At 38.3% G+C, this 15,443-nt stretch overlaps 1 protein-coding gene across 4 annotated transcripts in view; it reads left to right on the forward strand.

The window, feature by feature from the left end:
* The window catches only part of LOC127445460 (protein FAM193A-like), a 47,810-nt gene that overhangs the window by 5 nt on the left and 32,362 nt on the right, over window positions 1–15,443 (forward strand). For 2 of the 4 annotated variants that reach the window (XM_051705550.1, XM_051705551.1), the window contains exons 1-10: window positions 1–309; window positions 4,854–4,922; window positions 5,592–5,831; window positions 7,946–8,115; window positions 8,199–8,366; window positions 8,553–8,784; window positions 12,191–12,315; window positions 12,424–12,571; window positions 14,471–14,545; window positions 14,662–14,739. The exon at window positions 1–309 is cut by the window's left edge and continues 5 nt beyond it. In XM_051705550.1, the coding sequence (XP_051561510.1) occupies window positions 160–309; window positions 4,854–4,922; window positions 5,592–5,831; window positions 7,946–8,115; window positions 8,199–8,366; window positions 8,553–8,784; window positions 12,191–12,315; window positions 12,424–12,571; window positions 14,471–14,545; window positions 14,662–14,739 (1,455 nt within the window). In that variant the 5' untranslated portion in view covers window positions 1–159. Of the gene's footprint in view, window positions 310–4,853; window positions 5,029–5,591; window positions 5,832–7,945; window positions 8,116–8,198; window positions 8,367–8,552; window positions 8,785–12,190; window positions 12,316–12,423; window positions 12,572–14,470; window positions 14,546–14,661; window positions 14,740–15,443 lie in introns of those variants that run through there. The other 2 variants (XM_051705553.1, XM_051705552.1) reach the window with 2 other exon arrangements.

A 15,443-nucleotide genomic window follows, 5' to 3' on the forward strand; every position in this document is an offset into this window, starting at 1 on the left:
ATTTGAAGTCTTACACTGTGAGCAGGTCGGCAGGCTCCTACATTATATCTGTTAAAAACACATATACTTCTCCTGTACCCTCAGCGCCAGCGCTTGTATTGCACCCGAGACCCTGCTGGTAGTGGACGGAACGCTGTCTGTGTATTTTGCGGGCTAGAAATGAGTCCTACTGACGCCAAACGCGGAACGAAGCGCAGGAAGAATAAGCGGGGTGGCGGCGCAGGCGCAGGGAAGGCCGGAGCTCCGCCAACACCCTCCAGCAGCGCCGCACACGGAGACCCGAGCACCATCCCCTGCCTCAAAGGAGAGGTGAGCACCGGCTGGGGCATGGGGAGCGGTTAACGGTGCATCAGAGCTCAAATGCGTTGTTGTTTAGCCCAGATCCCTTGATATTTGAGGCCTAGGGGACCTCTAGTTGCTGATCATACGTTTAAATTAAGCCTGTGCTGAGCTTTACTGATCTAGAGCTGTTATCGTAAACAATTCCTCATCTGTTGAAAGAAACATGAGAGAAAAACCACGAGGACACGTTAAGAGCTGTTTCATGCATCATAACGTACTGTTGTTGTGGAAGTCTGCATGGTTATGGATCACTTGGAGTTGATGTGAAGCTAGCTTGTCAAGTGAAGTCCTGATGTTTTTGCAGATGTAATTTAATACATAGATCACATCACCGTCCTCCTTACATTAAAACATTTATTAAATTCTGTATTTAGGCTGAAAAGATCACTGTTTATGATCCACAGTTCACATTATTGTTGCCTTGAATATAGAAAAACAGACCTAATGCTGAAAGCCCACCTTGTGTTTTGGAAATTAAGTTGAATTCAGAGATGTACAACCTTTGTTGAACAGATAAATAAACAATGGGAGAGTTAATAGCAATCTCTCCCTATTTAAAGGGATTTTGAGTTATTAAATGAAATTGCTTGTAATATTTCATAATAGATGCCCCCTTGAACTCAAGTAAAGTTTCAGCTACGAGCAAACAGGTAGTGCTTGGAAATATATAACAGTTAATATCACAAACTCTTACAAGGGGTTCTGAAATGGGGCTAATGCAAAGTATGTGATTTGGATATAAACGTGATCTGACCCTAATATGATCTCTTAGTGCCATATGCACTTAGAGAAACCACAGCAACTTCATTCATATTCACAGACATATGCACACACACACACACTTAATTCATTTGATCAGCTGCTTTCCTCTTGTTACAGTTGTGTATTCTAATTGTCCAGCTGTTGGTCTGCTCGAGCGCTGAGAAGTTCAGCGCTTTGTCATAGATGTTTACTTTCTGGTGGTACCCCTCTGTTTCCAAGGAAACCACATCTGTAGCTTAAGAGTATCATTCTGTGTTGACATAAGCAAGAGAGACCATTTCATGTCTGCTTGCAGACAGCAAACTGCGCAAACTTAAGTTAATGCAATTTCAGCCACCGGAGAGCACAACATTGTGCGTTTAAATGGAACTTGTCTAACTGAATAAAATGTACAATTTCAGACTGACATGTTCTCTCAAGAGTTTTTGGCTTATATGAATTGTTTTTTTTTTTTTTTTGGCGATACTTGTTGAGGCTAGCAAACAACACTAAATTCAGAAAGCTTGTTGTACCTCTAAAATCAGAGATGTCGGTGTCTACTCATATCTTGATGTAAATTGACAGCCAAATTGAACTGACTCAGGTGAAGCTGCTTGTAATCTACAGTACAGAGCCTGTGTTCAGGATGTAGTTGTCAGGAGTTTATATTTTTTTGGTTTTAACCAAGCAAACACTCAAGACTTTGCATTAAGCGTTCCCAAGATAACTGTAGCTCTGTCTCTTAAAGCAGGTCCAGAAGCTGTTAGGAGATTTCGAGGTTGATGAGTATAGTGGATGCATCCTGTCATGATGTCATTCTTCTTACAAGCATTGATCAACTGATTACCTTCTGGTGATATGTTAAATAATATTGGGCCTGTGTTTAAAACCTAAGCCATGTTACGCAAAATAACATTATTTTATCATGCTCTACAACGACACTTAAACTTGAAGCTGTACAACATTTGTGTGCTGCTGCGTATTCAACATTTTATTTTATGCCCTAGAACATAATAGTTTAATATTATTTATACACACACACACACACAAAGAAAAAAAAAAACGTTTGATGGCTCAAAAACCATAATGTATGAAAATAAATAGCTTTTACTCAGAAACGTACATATTTATACAATTTTAACCTTTACTTAATTTGCATTAATGTGTACAACACAAAATATTAATTATATGGTGAACTTAGAATGAAACTAAGTAAATTAATAATTGTGAGTTTCTTGAACTTCCTTGGCTTGAAAACTCATTAAATTAATATTTTAAGTACTACTCACTCAAACGATCAAGTGCAGAACTGAGGTTGTGGGGAATTGGGGCATTTAACTTATTTTTATTAAGAATTCATGGCGATTTTAGCTCTTTTTAGTATTATTGATGTTGTTTTACTGTAATTAGTTGTTTTGTATAAAGTCACCATTGGGGTGATTAGTGTTCCTTTTGGTGAAGTTGGATTCTGTTCATTTTTCCCTAGTTGTTAAATCTCATAGGCGTTAAGTTGAATAAACTGGTACATTTGTCTATATCTAACAAAAGGTTTCTAGTTATGATGACACAAAATGGCCATAATTTGAATTTACTTAAAAAGCATGTTGCATGGTAAAAGACGCTGGCTACCACCCCTGGAGTTCGCTATTTCGAATCCCAGGGTGTGCTGAGTGACTCCAGCCAGGTCAACCAAATTGGCCCGGTTGCTAGGGAGGGTAGAGTCACATGGGGTAACCTCCTCGTGGTCACTATAATGTGGTTCGTTCTCGGTGGGGCACGTGGTGAGTTGAGCGTGGATGCCGTGGTGGATGGCGTGAAGCCTCCACACATGCTATGTCTCCGTGGCAACGCACTCAACAAGCCACGTGATAAGATGCATGGGTTGGCGATCTCAGACACGGAGGCAGCTGGGATTCGTCCTCCGCCACCCGGATTGAGGCGAATCACTACGTGACCACGAGGACTTAAAAGTGCATAGGGAATTGGGCATTCCAAATTGGGTGAAAAAGGGGAAAAATAAAAAAACAAATAAAAAAAAGCATGTTGCAAAAATGCTACATGTATATTTAAAGTAAATACAACACATCATTTTTTGTCAGTGTAGTAATTTGCACGTTACATTTTTTCCAAAATTGACTAGTTGGTGGGTCGCTTGAACGACTTGAGCTAGTTAATTGGTGAATAATTATACTGGTTTTGGGGTCACCTGACCCCATATATGTTAATATAGGTCACGTTCTTGTGTTAAAAAATAGCTGGACATGCTGTGTTTAAAACGCAGTGCTCAAAACCCTCAAAAAACATACGAGTCACAACACAACAGCCACAGAAGTCTGTCTCCATTATGGCTGTACCAGCGGTACTCTAAAAGGGGATTCATTTCAAGACTAGTTGACCATTGTGGCTTATCCCAATTTAATAGCAAAAACAAGATCATCTGAAGTTCCACATTTCATTGCCAGTATAGTAAAATAAATATCTGTGGAACTCCTACTGTACGAGAAGACTCGGTGAAGACTAGGGATGTGCACGAGTATTAGAGTAGTCATTCTGCACCAGCTTCTCGAATATTAAAAACCCTACTCGAATATCGCATATTCATTTTCCTTTCTGCATTTCCCTGCTATGAGCAGTGCTGAATAACACTGTTTTCCCCTCTAAATCTCTTGAGTCCACTGGGGGATGCTTTGGTGGATGTTTTTTTTTTTTGAGGTGTTGGAAGAGATATGTTATGGCACAAGTGCTTCTAAAGCAAAGCCAAGTTATATTGAGGCAATGCTTGTAATATTATTACAAGTATTATAAGTCCTTATTGAATTCTACTCTTTTGGTATTTGATTCTTGTTGGAGTCATGCAAACCAAGAGATGAGGATCCGCTTTTATGGTGGATAAAAATGCAAAGAGAATTTGGAAGTTGATCAGACTATTATGTGTGTATGAGCGTGAAATCTCTTAACATAGGCAGAGCGCATTTTATAAAAAGCAAACTTTCACCACTTGTTTTTCTGAATAATAACGTGAAATTATAAAAATGTTATAGCCTTCATGTTGACTGTTTATGTTTGTGAATTACCCTCATGCCATCAATATTGGTTTCTATGTAAGATCTGGGTGAGTGCAAATGTTTTTTAATGTTATTTTTAAATCTTTTTCTTTTCCATTTTGATTAATGCATATTGTTCATTTGTTTTTCCCCCAAAAGAAAAGCATAGTTTGAAATCTTATTTTGAATCCGTTCTAGGGAATGTTTTTTTTTTAATAAAAGAAATATAAGATTCACGTATGTGTCATACATGTTTTTCTTTTTTTATAAAACATAATCGGGTACTTTTTTTTTTTTTTTGTGGGTTAGAGTACTCGAATGCAAATTTACTCGAAATTGGCCATCCCTAGCGAAGTGTCTTGGATCTTCATCTAAAGTGTGGGACATTTTCCTCACCTAATTCTTTTATCACATGTTTAGCTAGCAAAATATTCTTCATATGTCATTACAACAGGAATATTCATCAGGGACTGTGCTACCCAAGGTTTGTTACTCTCAAGGGTTCATTTTGGGTCAGCCTCTGTTTGGTGAAGTCATTAAACTCTCTGCTGTATGTTGCTGCAGAGCTTATTTCCTTGCGATATGACAGCTATGACTGGTAAATTTAGTTTGCACTCATTCTGCTTTGAACTGAAGTGGTAAACAATCTGTGATTACATAAGTGTAATAACTAGGATATAACCTTGAGACAGGGATGAGTTGATTTGTGGCCATCTTTCTTTTAAGGTTCCACTGAATGGCGCACCACAGTTTTCAGAAGGGCCAGTGAACGCTGACTTCTCGGGAGTCCTTCAGGTAACAGGCAGATGTATTTCTTTGCATCACCTCTTCAGTGCTCTGATATATTTGCATTTCCTCTGTTCGGCAGCACAGCTGTGATTTCCTTAAAGACGGCTCCGGTGTAAGTTGAAGCGCTTTGCACGCTATGCACACTATGCACAAATTATTATTCACACTGATTGGCTGCTGTTCATTTCTTTACATCAGAGTCAAACTGGAAAGCGCACAAAAGTTTGATGCTGTTTAAAAGGGCCGGTCACAAGATGCATTCTTGCATTCTCTCTGCATTTTGTTTTTATTGCACACATGCAACTAATGTAAAAAAAATAAAATAAAACAAAAGTCCTTGTAGAATGTATCTTTTGTGTTTGCCCTAATGCAAAATTAAAGTACATTAATATTAATTGGACCATGCAGATGTTGCTTGGTAACCATCTGTGAGTGTCCAGTCAAGTAGCTTAAATACTGTATTCATGAGCCATGCCTTTACCATAGTAAGAGTCGTTAATTCAACAACTGTGGAACACACACCCAACAACATCTGACTTTCAGCCAATAAGGTCTACTGGCAGTGGGCAAATGTCATATTACATGATAAATATTCATTAGCAAGGCTTTCATCTTAATTCTGTTTGTCAGTTACAAAGGTTGTTGATCTTTTTCTCTCTGTCTTTCACTCCTCAGAACCCGTTCACTTTCGGGGTGAACCAGAGGGCCCCCTACACCACAAGTGACCGTTGCCTGCTATGTCGAAGTGAACGCAAGGACACCATCTCCCAGGATATGGGAGGATCCGGGCAGAATGGCACCTCCCAGTCACCCAAATCTCCCAGTGCCATGCAACTGCCTCTGTACGTCTGCTCCGACTGCAAACGCACCGTGGAAAAGGACGACCGCCAACACACCTTCGACCAGTCTCTGTTGGTACGTCCCTTTTGCCTTCACTACTTGCATGTTTCTCCTGTGCCTATAGTCATTTAAAATATAATTAGACAAATAATGACTCTGTATTACAGTATTGAATGTTGTTTTCATTTTTGGCTGAGTCAGATGAGCGTTATTGTTTGAAGGCATTAAACATGATTGTCATCAAAGTGTTTCTTCTAATATAACTCATCAAAATGTAAGTTTAGATATTTGTGGGAAATGTTTATTGCCAGTTTTAGCAGTTACAGCCAATGTAACCCTATTTGGCCATTAAGTTTCATAAAGAGCGCATCAGTAAACTAATTTCACGATCCTTCAGGGCTGCACAGTTAATAAAAATAACATCAAAATGGCGAGTTGGTCATATGTGATGATTATTAATCCACAAAAGGCTGCGATTTAAATACAGATAAACATTGTCTTTGTGCAATTCAGAACAAACCGGTGATGCCTTGACCTGTGTGCACGCGCATGGCAGCGCTCTTAGATGAGTTCATGTGCATTGCGAAAAGTAAAGTATTCGCAAGCATTCGTGCAATTCCAAACATTAGTAACCGCTTCAAGATATTATACATATTTACAAACTTTATTTGAAGGCATTAAGCATGATTGTCAAAGTATTGCTTCTAATATAACTCATCAAAATGTAAGTTTAGGTGTCTGTGGGAAATGTTTATTACCAATTGTAGCAGTTACAGCCATTGCAACCATTTGCGTGCATTTGCTCTGCACCAGTGATGAACACAGCTGTGTGATACCACCGACATCACATGTTAGATTTTTTTGGAATTATGCCAAGTGGTTTCATTTTCACTGCACATTGATTTGAAGGGCAGATAGATGTTCAGTTATCCTGTTGACTTGTTTTTTATTGAATGCGCTGGTTCTGCTAGACTTTTCTTTTTTTCCCACGGTCATGGAAAACATTTTTTCAATTGTGATTTCTAGGCCTGGAAGAGTCATAGAAAGTAATACAATCTTTAAAAATTCATGAGGATATCTATAGTGAATGCACAATTTTCTAGTTATTCTTGGCTCTAAAATGTCAGCTAGAAATTGCTCTTTGTGTGCAATCTATGCAAAATGATACTTTAAAAACCCTTATCCAGTATCACAAACTTCTGGTAAAGTCATGGAAATTCATCGGTCAAAAGGTATGGGAACCCTGCTTATGGTGTTCTGAGCTTTGGACTTTGGTTTGGTTCCCAACCATGAAACGCATGACTCTGGGCCTCTTTTTCAAATAATGTACATCTTTTGATCTGCTTCTAGATGCTGCATAGGATTAATTTATTATCTATTTGTTTGTGTTACTATAAATTTACTTCAAGAGTGTTAAGAGCAAGTAGACAAAGGAATTTAATATTTTATGTTCCTCACAATTTATTTTCAATCTGAACTTATTCATAAATATATATACAATGTTAATTTTAATATGTGTTCATTTTAGTTGTGTTGCCAATTATGTGTTGGCATCTGATCATTGTTTAAAGAAATAATCAAACTTTCAGCTTTTCAAGTTTAAGCAGTAGTCTTCCTAATAAGCTGCAGTATTTTTGTGGTCGACTCTTACTGTAAATGGAACTGGTTTATAATTCAATAAGGTTTTTGCTGCTACTGGGCTATTCTTTCCAAGTGCATTTTTTAAAGTTGCCTACAGGGTGTGGCTGGAAAATTTAGTTGGCAGCGCTAGGAGAACTCTCAAGGTGGAAAATACATTTTATCAAAAAAAATATTTGCCAAGAGGGCTTCCCCTTACACAGTGCTTGACATGGAAACAGAGTGCTGACTGCTATCCAACCAGCGCTTCTTTAGCAAACAGACTAATTAATAAAACGTTACAGGTATACATCCATATTTATATATCTTTATTAGAACTTTTTTCTTCTATGCACTTGAACACACATATGGTAAAACATATCAATAAAATGACATGAGTTATGCTTCTATGGATGTCTTTTTACTCTCTACTTTTGTCACATTGAATGGGATGTGGATGTGTAAAGGAAGTAGCAACAGAGAGTCAGTTTTTGAGATACCAAGAAAGAAGAGTTTTTATTTTCTTTTATGAAATGGTTTTACATCACCACTCTTTTCTTTTTCTTCTTCAGAATCAGGACTTCTTATTACACATGCCAGTGGGTAATGGCGGTTTGTCCCAGGAGCCTATAGGGGCCGGAGGGAGACTGACTGTTGGAGCTCCTACATTGCCCGCACCAGATCTCAGCACTCCCCTTACTGCAGACACAGTGTGTAGCTGTGAGGCCTGCTATGAGCGGAGGTCAGTTCTGCATTAGTGCCACTGGTTTTTCTTGGATCAGCTGACATAGGTTTTCATTTTTTGATTGTGGTTTCATTGATCAGGGAGATCACAGCTGAGTCAGAGCGAGAGTCACAGCAGCTGCAGAATCACTGGTCTGAAGTGCGATACCTGGTCAGATGCATTTATCGTCAGACAGGGACTCCGCTGGCTGACGATCAGGATCAGCCTCTTGACCGGGACAAAGAGAGCATGAAGGAACTTGTTGACAGGTATTAAGTCACTGAAAATGACTTTATATATAGTTACAGTGAAATGTGTAATTATTCTTAATGACCACAGTTACATGCACTTAAGAAAACGGTTTATTCCAGGGTTTTTGCAGAAAGCGGCGTTCTGAAATCCCCTTTAAGGAATTAAGAGAAAGCGGTTTAACACACCCAGGTTTCTTTATTCAGGCTCTGTGAGAAGGATCCCTATCAGTTATATCAGCGTCTGGAGCAGCAGGCGAGGGAGTATGTGTTAGAGATGAAGGTGCGACTACTCAAGCATCTGTCCGTAGGCTCAAAGGTGACCGGTGCCACGGCCCAGGGGCCCCCACAGGCCCACCAGTTCATCTCACTGCTGCTAGAGGAATACAACGCACTCTGCCAGGCCGCCCGCACCATCAGCAGCTTCCTGTTCACTCTGGTATGTTGCTGCTATCACTGGTGTCATTAACTTATATTTGTACTGAGTCTGATGCCAAAGTTTTTGCTTTCACTGAAAAAAGTTTTAATACCAGAATGTAGGGGTGGGTAAAAAGATTGATTTTCCGATACATCGTGATCTTCATTTAAATTATCTCAATATCGATTCAAAAATCCCAAGACCGATGTGAGTAAATCACAAACATATGCAGCCAAGTTTTGTTCTTTGCAACACAAAATGTCTGTGATTAGCCACTGGCTGGTAATGTTCAGGTTTCACCAGTGATTGTGTAGTATAGTGGCGAAGAAGTTTAGCACTGAGTTCATTTCACTACCTGTTGAGAGTAAAAGAGTGATTTGACTCGTTCCGTGTAATGTTTTTCTGAAGATGACATCCACATAATCCATTTGTCATTGAATAATGTCTCTTATAGTATCCTTTCTGTTCTCTACAGTCAGTTGTTGAAAGATACAGCAAAAATAGAAAAATGTAATTCTAATCACACATAGCACGAATACGGAAGAAAAATATATGCAACTTAAACTTAACAGAACAGAGCGCTACACGGTACACTAGAATCTGTGGATCAGATACACTGGCGGCCAAAAGTTTGGACTAATGTACAGATTTTGCTCTAATAGAAAGAAATGTATTCTTTTATTCACCAAAGTGGCATTCAACTGATCACAACGTATAGTCAGGACATTAATAACGTGAAAAATTACTATTACAATAAAAAAAAAAAAAAAATCAGAACTTCTTAAACTACTTCAAAGAGTTCTCATCAAAACATCCTCCACGTGCAGCAATAACAGCTTTGCAGATCCTTGGCATTCTAACTGTCAGTTTGTCCAGATACTCAGGTGACATTTCACCCCACGCTTCCTGTAGCACTTGCCATAGATGTGGCTGTCTTGTCAGGCACTTCTCATGCACCTTACAGTCTAGCTGATCCCACAAAAGCTCAATGGGGTTAAGATCCATAACACTCTTTTCCAATTATCTGTTGTCCAATGTCTGTTTCTTTGACCTCTAACCTTTTCTTTTTGTTTTTCTGTTTCAAAAGTGTCTGAGTCTTCTCTTTACTGTTGTACATGAAACTGGTGTTGAGCAGTAGAATTCAATGAAGTTATCAGCTAAGGACATGTGAGGCATCTATTTCTCAAACTAGAGACTCTGATGTACTTGTCCTCTTGTTTAGTTGTACATCTGGCCTTCCTCATCTCTTTCTGTCCTTGTTAGAGCCAGTTGTCCTTTGTCTTTGAAGACTGTAGTGTACACCTTTGTATGAAATCTTCAGTTTTTTGGCAGTTTCAAGCATTATATAGCCTTAATTCCTCAAAACAGTGATTGACTGATGAGTTTCTAGAGAAAGCTGTTTCTTTTACCTAATATTGACCTTAAGACATGCCAGTCTATTGCATACTGTGGTAACTCAAAAACAAACACAATGTTAAGCTTCATTTAACGAACCAAATAGCTTTCAACTGTATTTGAAATAATGGTAAGTGATTTTCTAGTACCAAATTAGCAATTTAGCATGATTACTCAAGGATAAGGTGTTGGAGTGATGTCTGCTGGAAATGGGGCCTGTCTAGATTTGATCAAAAATAACTTTTTTCAAATAGTGATGGTGCTGTTTTTTACATCAGTATGTCCTTACTGTACTTTGTGATCAGTTGAATGCCACTTTGGTGAATTAAAGTACCAATTTCCTGCCGAAACAGCAAAATCCTTTTGGCCACCAGTGTAAATGCATGTGAAGTTTATGCTTGCTAGCTCACTTTTTTTCCCTACTGTGTTGGAACTAAACGAAATATAAATATGTCGGACTTAAATAAAAGATTGAAGACCCATCGCCGTGTCTAAAATCTGTTGTTTGGGAGCACTATAGTAAACTACAGTAATACTGGGCAGTGAGTAGTGAACAGGACGAAGACTGTGTGTCGGCTCTGTTTCACCAAAGTCGGGTATGTCTCAAGAAGCACATCTAACATGATGGCTCACATCGACATCATCCAACTCTTGAGCTTACGGGAGCAAAGCATAAACAGCCTGCATGTGCAAGTTAGTCTCGCCACAGCGTTCAAGCAGCCTCTCGCTGCAAGCTCAGACAGAGATAAAGCAATTACGAACGCCATAGGAGTATTTAATTGAACTTTGTGTACCGTTGCAGCCCTAGTATATATTCTGTGCATATACATCGATCAGCTACAACATTAAAAAAGCCTGCTTAATATTGTGCAGGTCCCCCTCATGCCACCAAAACAGCACCAACCCACATCTCAGAATATCATTCTGAGATGCTATTCTTCTCACCACAATTGTACAGAGCGGTTATCTGAGTGACCTTAGACTTTGTCAGTTCAAACCAGCCTGTCCATTCTCTGTTGACCTCTCTCAATAAACAAGGTGTTTCCATCCACAGAACTGCCCCTTATTGGATGTTTTTTTGTCTTTGGCACCATTCGGAGTAAATTCTAGACTGTTGTGTGTGAAAATCCCAGGAGTTCAGCAGTTACAGAAATACTCAAACCAGCCCGTCTTGCACCAACAGTCATCCATGCGATTTTTTTTAATTAGCCAATCATGTAGCTGCAGTGCATAAAATCATGCATATATGGTCAGGAGCTTCAGTTAATGTTCACATCAACCATCAGAATGGGGAAAAATGTGATATCAGTGATTTGGAGCGTGGCATGATTGTTGGTGCCAGATGGGCTGGTTTGAGTATATGAACTTTAATAAAGTGATAACACATTAAATATAACTGCATTAAAGATGTAACGCCAGGGTGTTTCCTTTAAAGGTGCTCAACATGCAAGTTTTTCCACTTATTCCACAATGAGTGTGCTTCTGTATTTACTTATTTTGTATTTTTGCATTATAATTCCCTCATGCTTTGCGATCTACATCACCTGAAGCTGTTTGGAAAGTTTAGAGTGCATCTGGACTGCGAGCTGTTTTTTTCTTTCTTTTCTCAGTCAGGCACGAGCTGTAGTGCTGCTCTTGCGCATCATCATTAGAGTTTAATGTGATCTCATGTTGTGTTAAATGAGATCAAACGACTGTTCAACAATGGAAATTTTTGTCAAAATGTTGTATTGTCAACGTTGTCGATAATGTCGACTAATCATTTCAGCCCTATTTTCAAAACTGCTTTTATTTTATTTCAAGTAGTTTGTGTCTGACTAACTCTTCTCAAAAGGAAACCAAATCTTTGCTTGCTCAGCTGATTTCAGTTATTCCAGTTTCTCTGATGATCTCTTGTTAGTATAACTGGCCTGTAAGTGCTCATGCTGTACAGTCCTTGACTTTGTACTGCTCTTGACTTTGTACTGCTCTTGACTTTGTACTGCTCTTGACTTTGTACTGTTCTTGACCTTGTACTGTACTTCCCTTGTAGGAGAACGAGCATTTACAGAAGTTCCAAGTTACATGGGAGCTCCATAATAAGCACCTTTTTGAGAACCTTGTGTTCTCTGAACCTATCCTGCTCAACAGTCTACCTGCTTTAGTGGCCCAGCTCAGGTATGGTCTCCTTGAATCAGGTAAAATGTCAGCACTCTCTTATTACACTCCTCTGCCTACATGTTTTAGATGCAGTAATTACATTATATATATTTTCTTATTTAATAGGCAGGGCACAACATCCCATGACTCATACAGTGAGGATATGTACCGTATGCTGCTGGGGAGATACCATCAGCTGGACCAGGAGATGAGTGCAGTGGCTCTAGAATGGCTGGAGTGCGAGAAGAGGATTGATGACTATGTCGATGAGCAGGTATGTTTGTACAAATAAAATAAATGTATGTTCACACTAAATGATGGAAGGAGCCCAAATCTATTCAAATCCAGTTTAGGCCACTTTCAGATTTGGATTAAGATCAGGTTCATATCCAGTAGGGCTGAAACGATTAGTCGACATTATCGACAAAAAATTGTCGACAAAAATTTTCGTTGTTGAATAGTCGTTTCATCTTAACGTAACATAAGATCATATGAAACTCTAATGATTGCACACAAGAGAAGCTCTGCAGCTTGCGCCTGACTGAGGAGAGGAAGAAAACACATCTCACAGTCCAGACACACTCTAAACTTTCCAAACAGCTTCAGGTGATGTAGATTGCAAAGTATGAGGGAATTATAATGCAAAAATACAAAATAAGTAAATACAGAAGCACTATTGTTGTGGAATAAGCAGAGCCGGAGCGGACGCTCAGTTTAAACAAAACTTGCGTGTCGAGCGTCTTTAAAGGAAACACCCCGGCGTTACATCTTTATTGCAGTTCTATTTAATGCATTATAGTTTTATTAAAGTTAAAATAATAAGGAAACTGGCATTTCTCTGTGCGGTCAGCGCCTCTTCTAGGAGTTGCGCGAAGTGTCCCGCTCTAAGGGGGAGAGATTGAAACGCACCCGGCTGAGGTACACACTGTTGCGGGGACGCTCGTCCCTCGAGTGCGCGCGCTTAATGCAGCTAGATTATAACGCGATGGCAACTTATTGAATTATAATATGTCACTGTGCATTTCTTATCGTGACGAAAATTGGCAAAACACAGCTTTATTAATAAGTTTGTTTTTTTGTGAGTTAAAGATGGATTGAAGTGAACAAAAAGGTGAGAGAGGTAGTCTTCGCCTCATTATACACTGCAAAAAAATACATTTTTTATTTGTTTTTATTTTGGCTTGTTTTCCAATATAAATATCTAAAACTCCTTTAAAACAACGTACATTTACTCTAGCAGCTATACTGCAGAATATTTTTTTTATCTGAGAATCTGAGAAGTGTATTTTGTCTTTACTGCACTCGCAGAAGTATAACCAAGTGAAAAAATACACTTATATACAAAATACACCTATATTTAAGATACATTCTCTTATAGCAAGTCTAAATATCTTATATGTTACTTCTCAAGTAAATGTGTCTTGTTTTAAGGATTTTTAGACAATTTTAAATGGAAAAAAAGACAAAAACAGTTGATAACAATAGGATTTTTTCTTAGTAAAATTTTTACTGAATTAAACATAATAAAAAGTATTTTTTCCCTTTAATTCATTGAATGTCATTTAGAGGTATTTTTAAAAGATGATTTTGTCCTCTTTATTGTTAGCAAGCACGTTTAATACAACCTTTTAAGTCGGGGCACAAGCTGAATAGTCGGTTTAGAGCTAACGATTAATCGTTGCAATAATCACCCGAATAGTCGAATAATCGTTCTAATAATCGTTAGATTAGTAGATTATCAAAATAATCGTTAGTTGCAGCCCTAATATCCAGTGTGCAGCCGTGAGACCCAGGTGTGAACCATCAGATTTTTAATTCATGTATTTCTTTAGAATCACACATTATAGCACAGGGAGTGTCACTGTTCACCATTCAGTTTCAACAGCTGTTACTTAAAAGGAAAAAGTAGAAGAAGAGAAACAGTGGGAGTAGTCAGTGGAGAGAATATGACAAGTATTTGTTTACTTCAATTTGTCACGTAAATTTAATGCTTGTTGCCTGTTTTGTAAATGTGGACAGCACAAATGTGAATGAAACAACAAGATTCTATCTGAGCAAAACATCTCAGACCTGATCACTAAAGGCCTATTATGTGAACACAGCCTTAATTAATTAATCATTGGAGGCTTTTAAGACTGATCCTGCATCTAATACCAGTTTTTCTTGCTTACAGTTGCTTTTCAAGGTTGAAGGTCAGAATCTCACAAATCAAAGGACAGAACCACATAAGTCATTAATTAATAGAAATGTAAGTCACCACTCACTCCTATATATTATTAATCTTAGTTCATGATTTAGACATTTAAGAAAATGCCATATAGTCTTTTTATAGAACGAAATTAAAGGAATTTATTTCTTTTATAGACGTCTTTAAGAAATAAGCAATGGATGCTCAAAGAAGATGCAGAGATCTTCAAACAGAAAAGGTTTTTTGAAGAGCAGGTAATATTTCCCACAAACCTTGTGTGACTCACCCCTTTGGTCTTTTTGATTATAAAGAAGGTTGTTAGGTCTCCCAATAAAGTGTCTCCCAATTTAGAAGCATCATTTGTTTGAAAGTCTGCATGTAAAGTGCATTCTTAATAACCAATGGGATTAACATGATTAAATGGAATAGTAATTTATGTATTCCTGATCCACAAGAATATTACCCATTCAATCACCAAATGTATAATTCAAAGCAAAGTCCAAATTATTTAAACACTAGTAACAACAAATATTCTGAAGTAATCATTTGGTTCACTCTTGACCTTGTCTGCCTATTAATGTACAGCAGAACTGCGTTACTCGCTGTCAAACCATTCAGAACATGTGGTTTGCCATTGGTAATGGCCTTTGTTAAAGTTGGCATGAAACGGAAATTACAACCGACTTGATGTATTTCCGAGTGAAACAGCTTATTGAACAAGAAAAAAATGGAGGACAGGACTTGATTTCATAGATCAGTTGTTGTTGGATTGTGAAAAGTGGGCATTGCATACTGGAATAGAGACGGACCTGAATGCGAATTTGCAGTCGACAAACATACCTTTTCCACTGTGCTTTTAGTGAAGCAGTCTCAACACCGGCCTGCTTTTCTACTGACTTGAGAAGCGAATGATGACTTAACTGAACAGGTTACTATATAACCAGCCCACAAACACACA

Source organism: Myxocyprinus asiaticus, chromosome 8 (assembly GCF_019703515.2).
Source record: "Myxocyprinus asiaticus isolate MX2 ecotype Aquarium Trade chromosome 8, UBuf_Myxa_2, whole genome shotgun sequence".
Classification (NCBI taxonomy): domain Eukaryota; kingdom Metazoa; phylum Chordata; class Actinopteri; order Cypriniformes; family Catostomidae; genus Myxocyprinus; species Myxocyprinus asiaticus.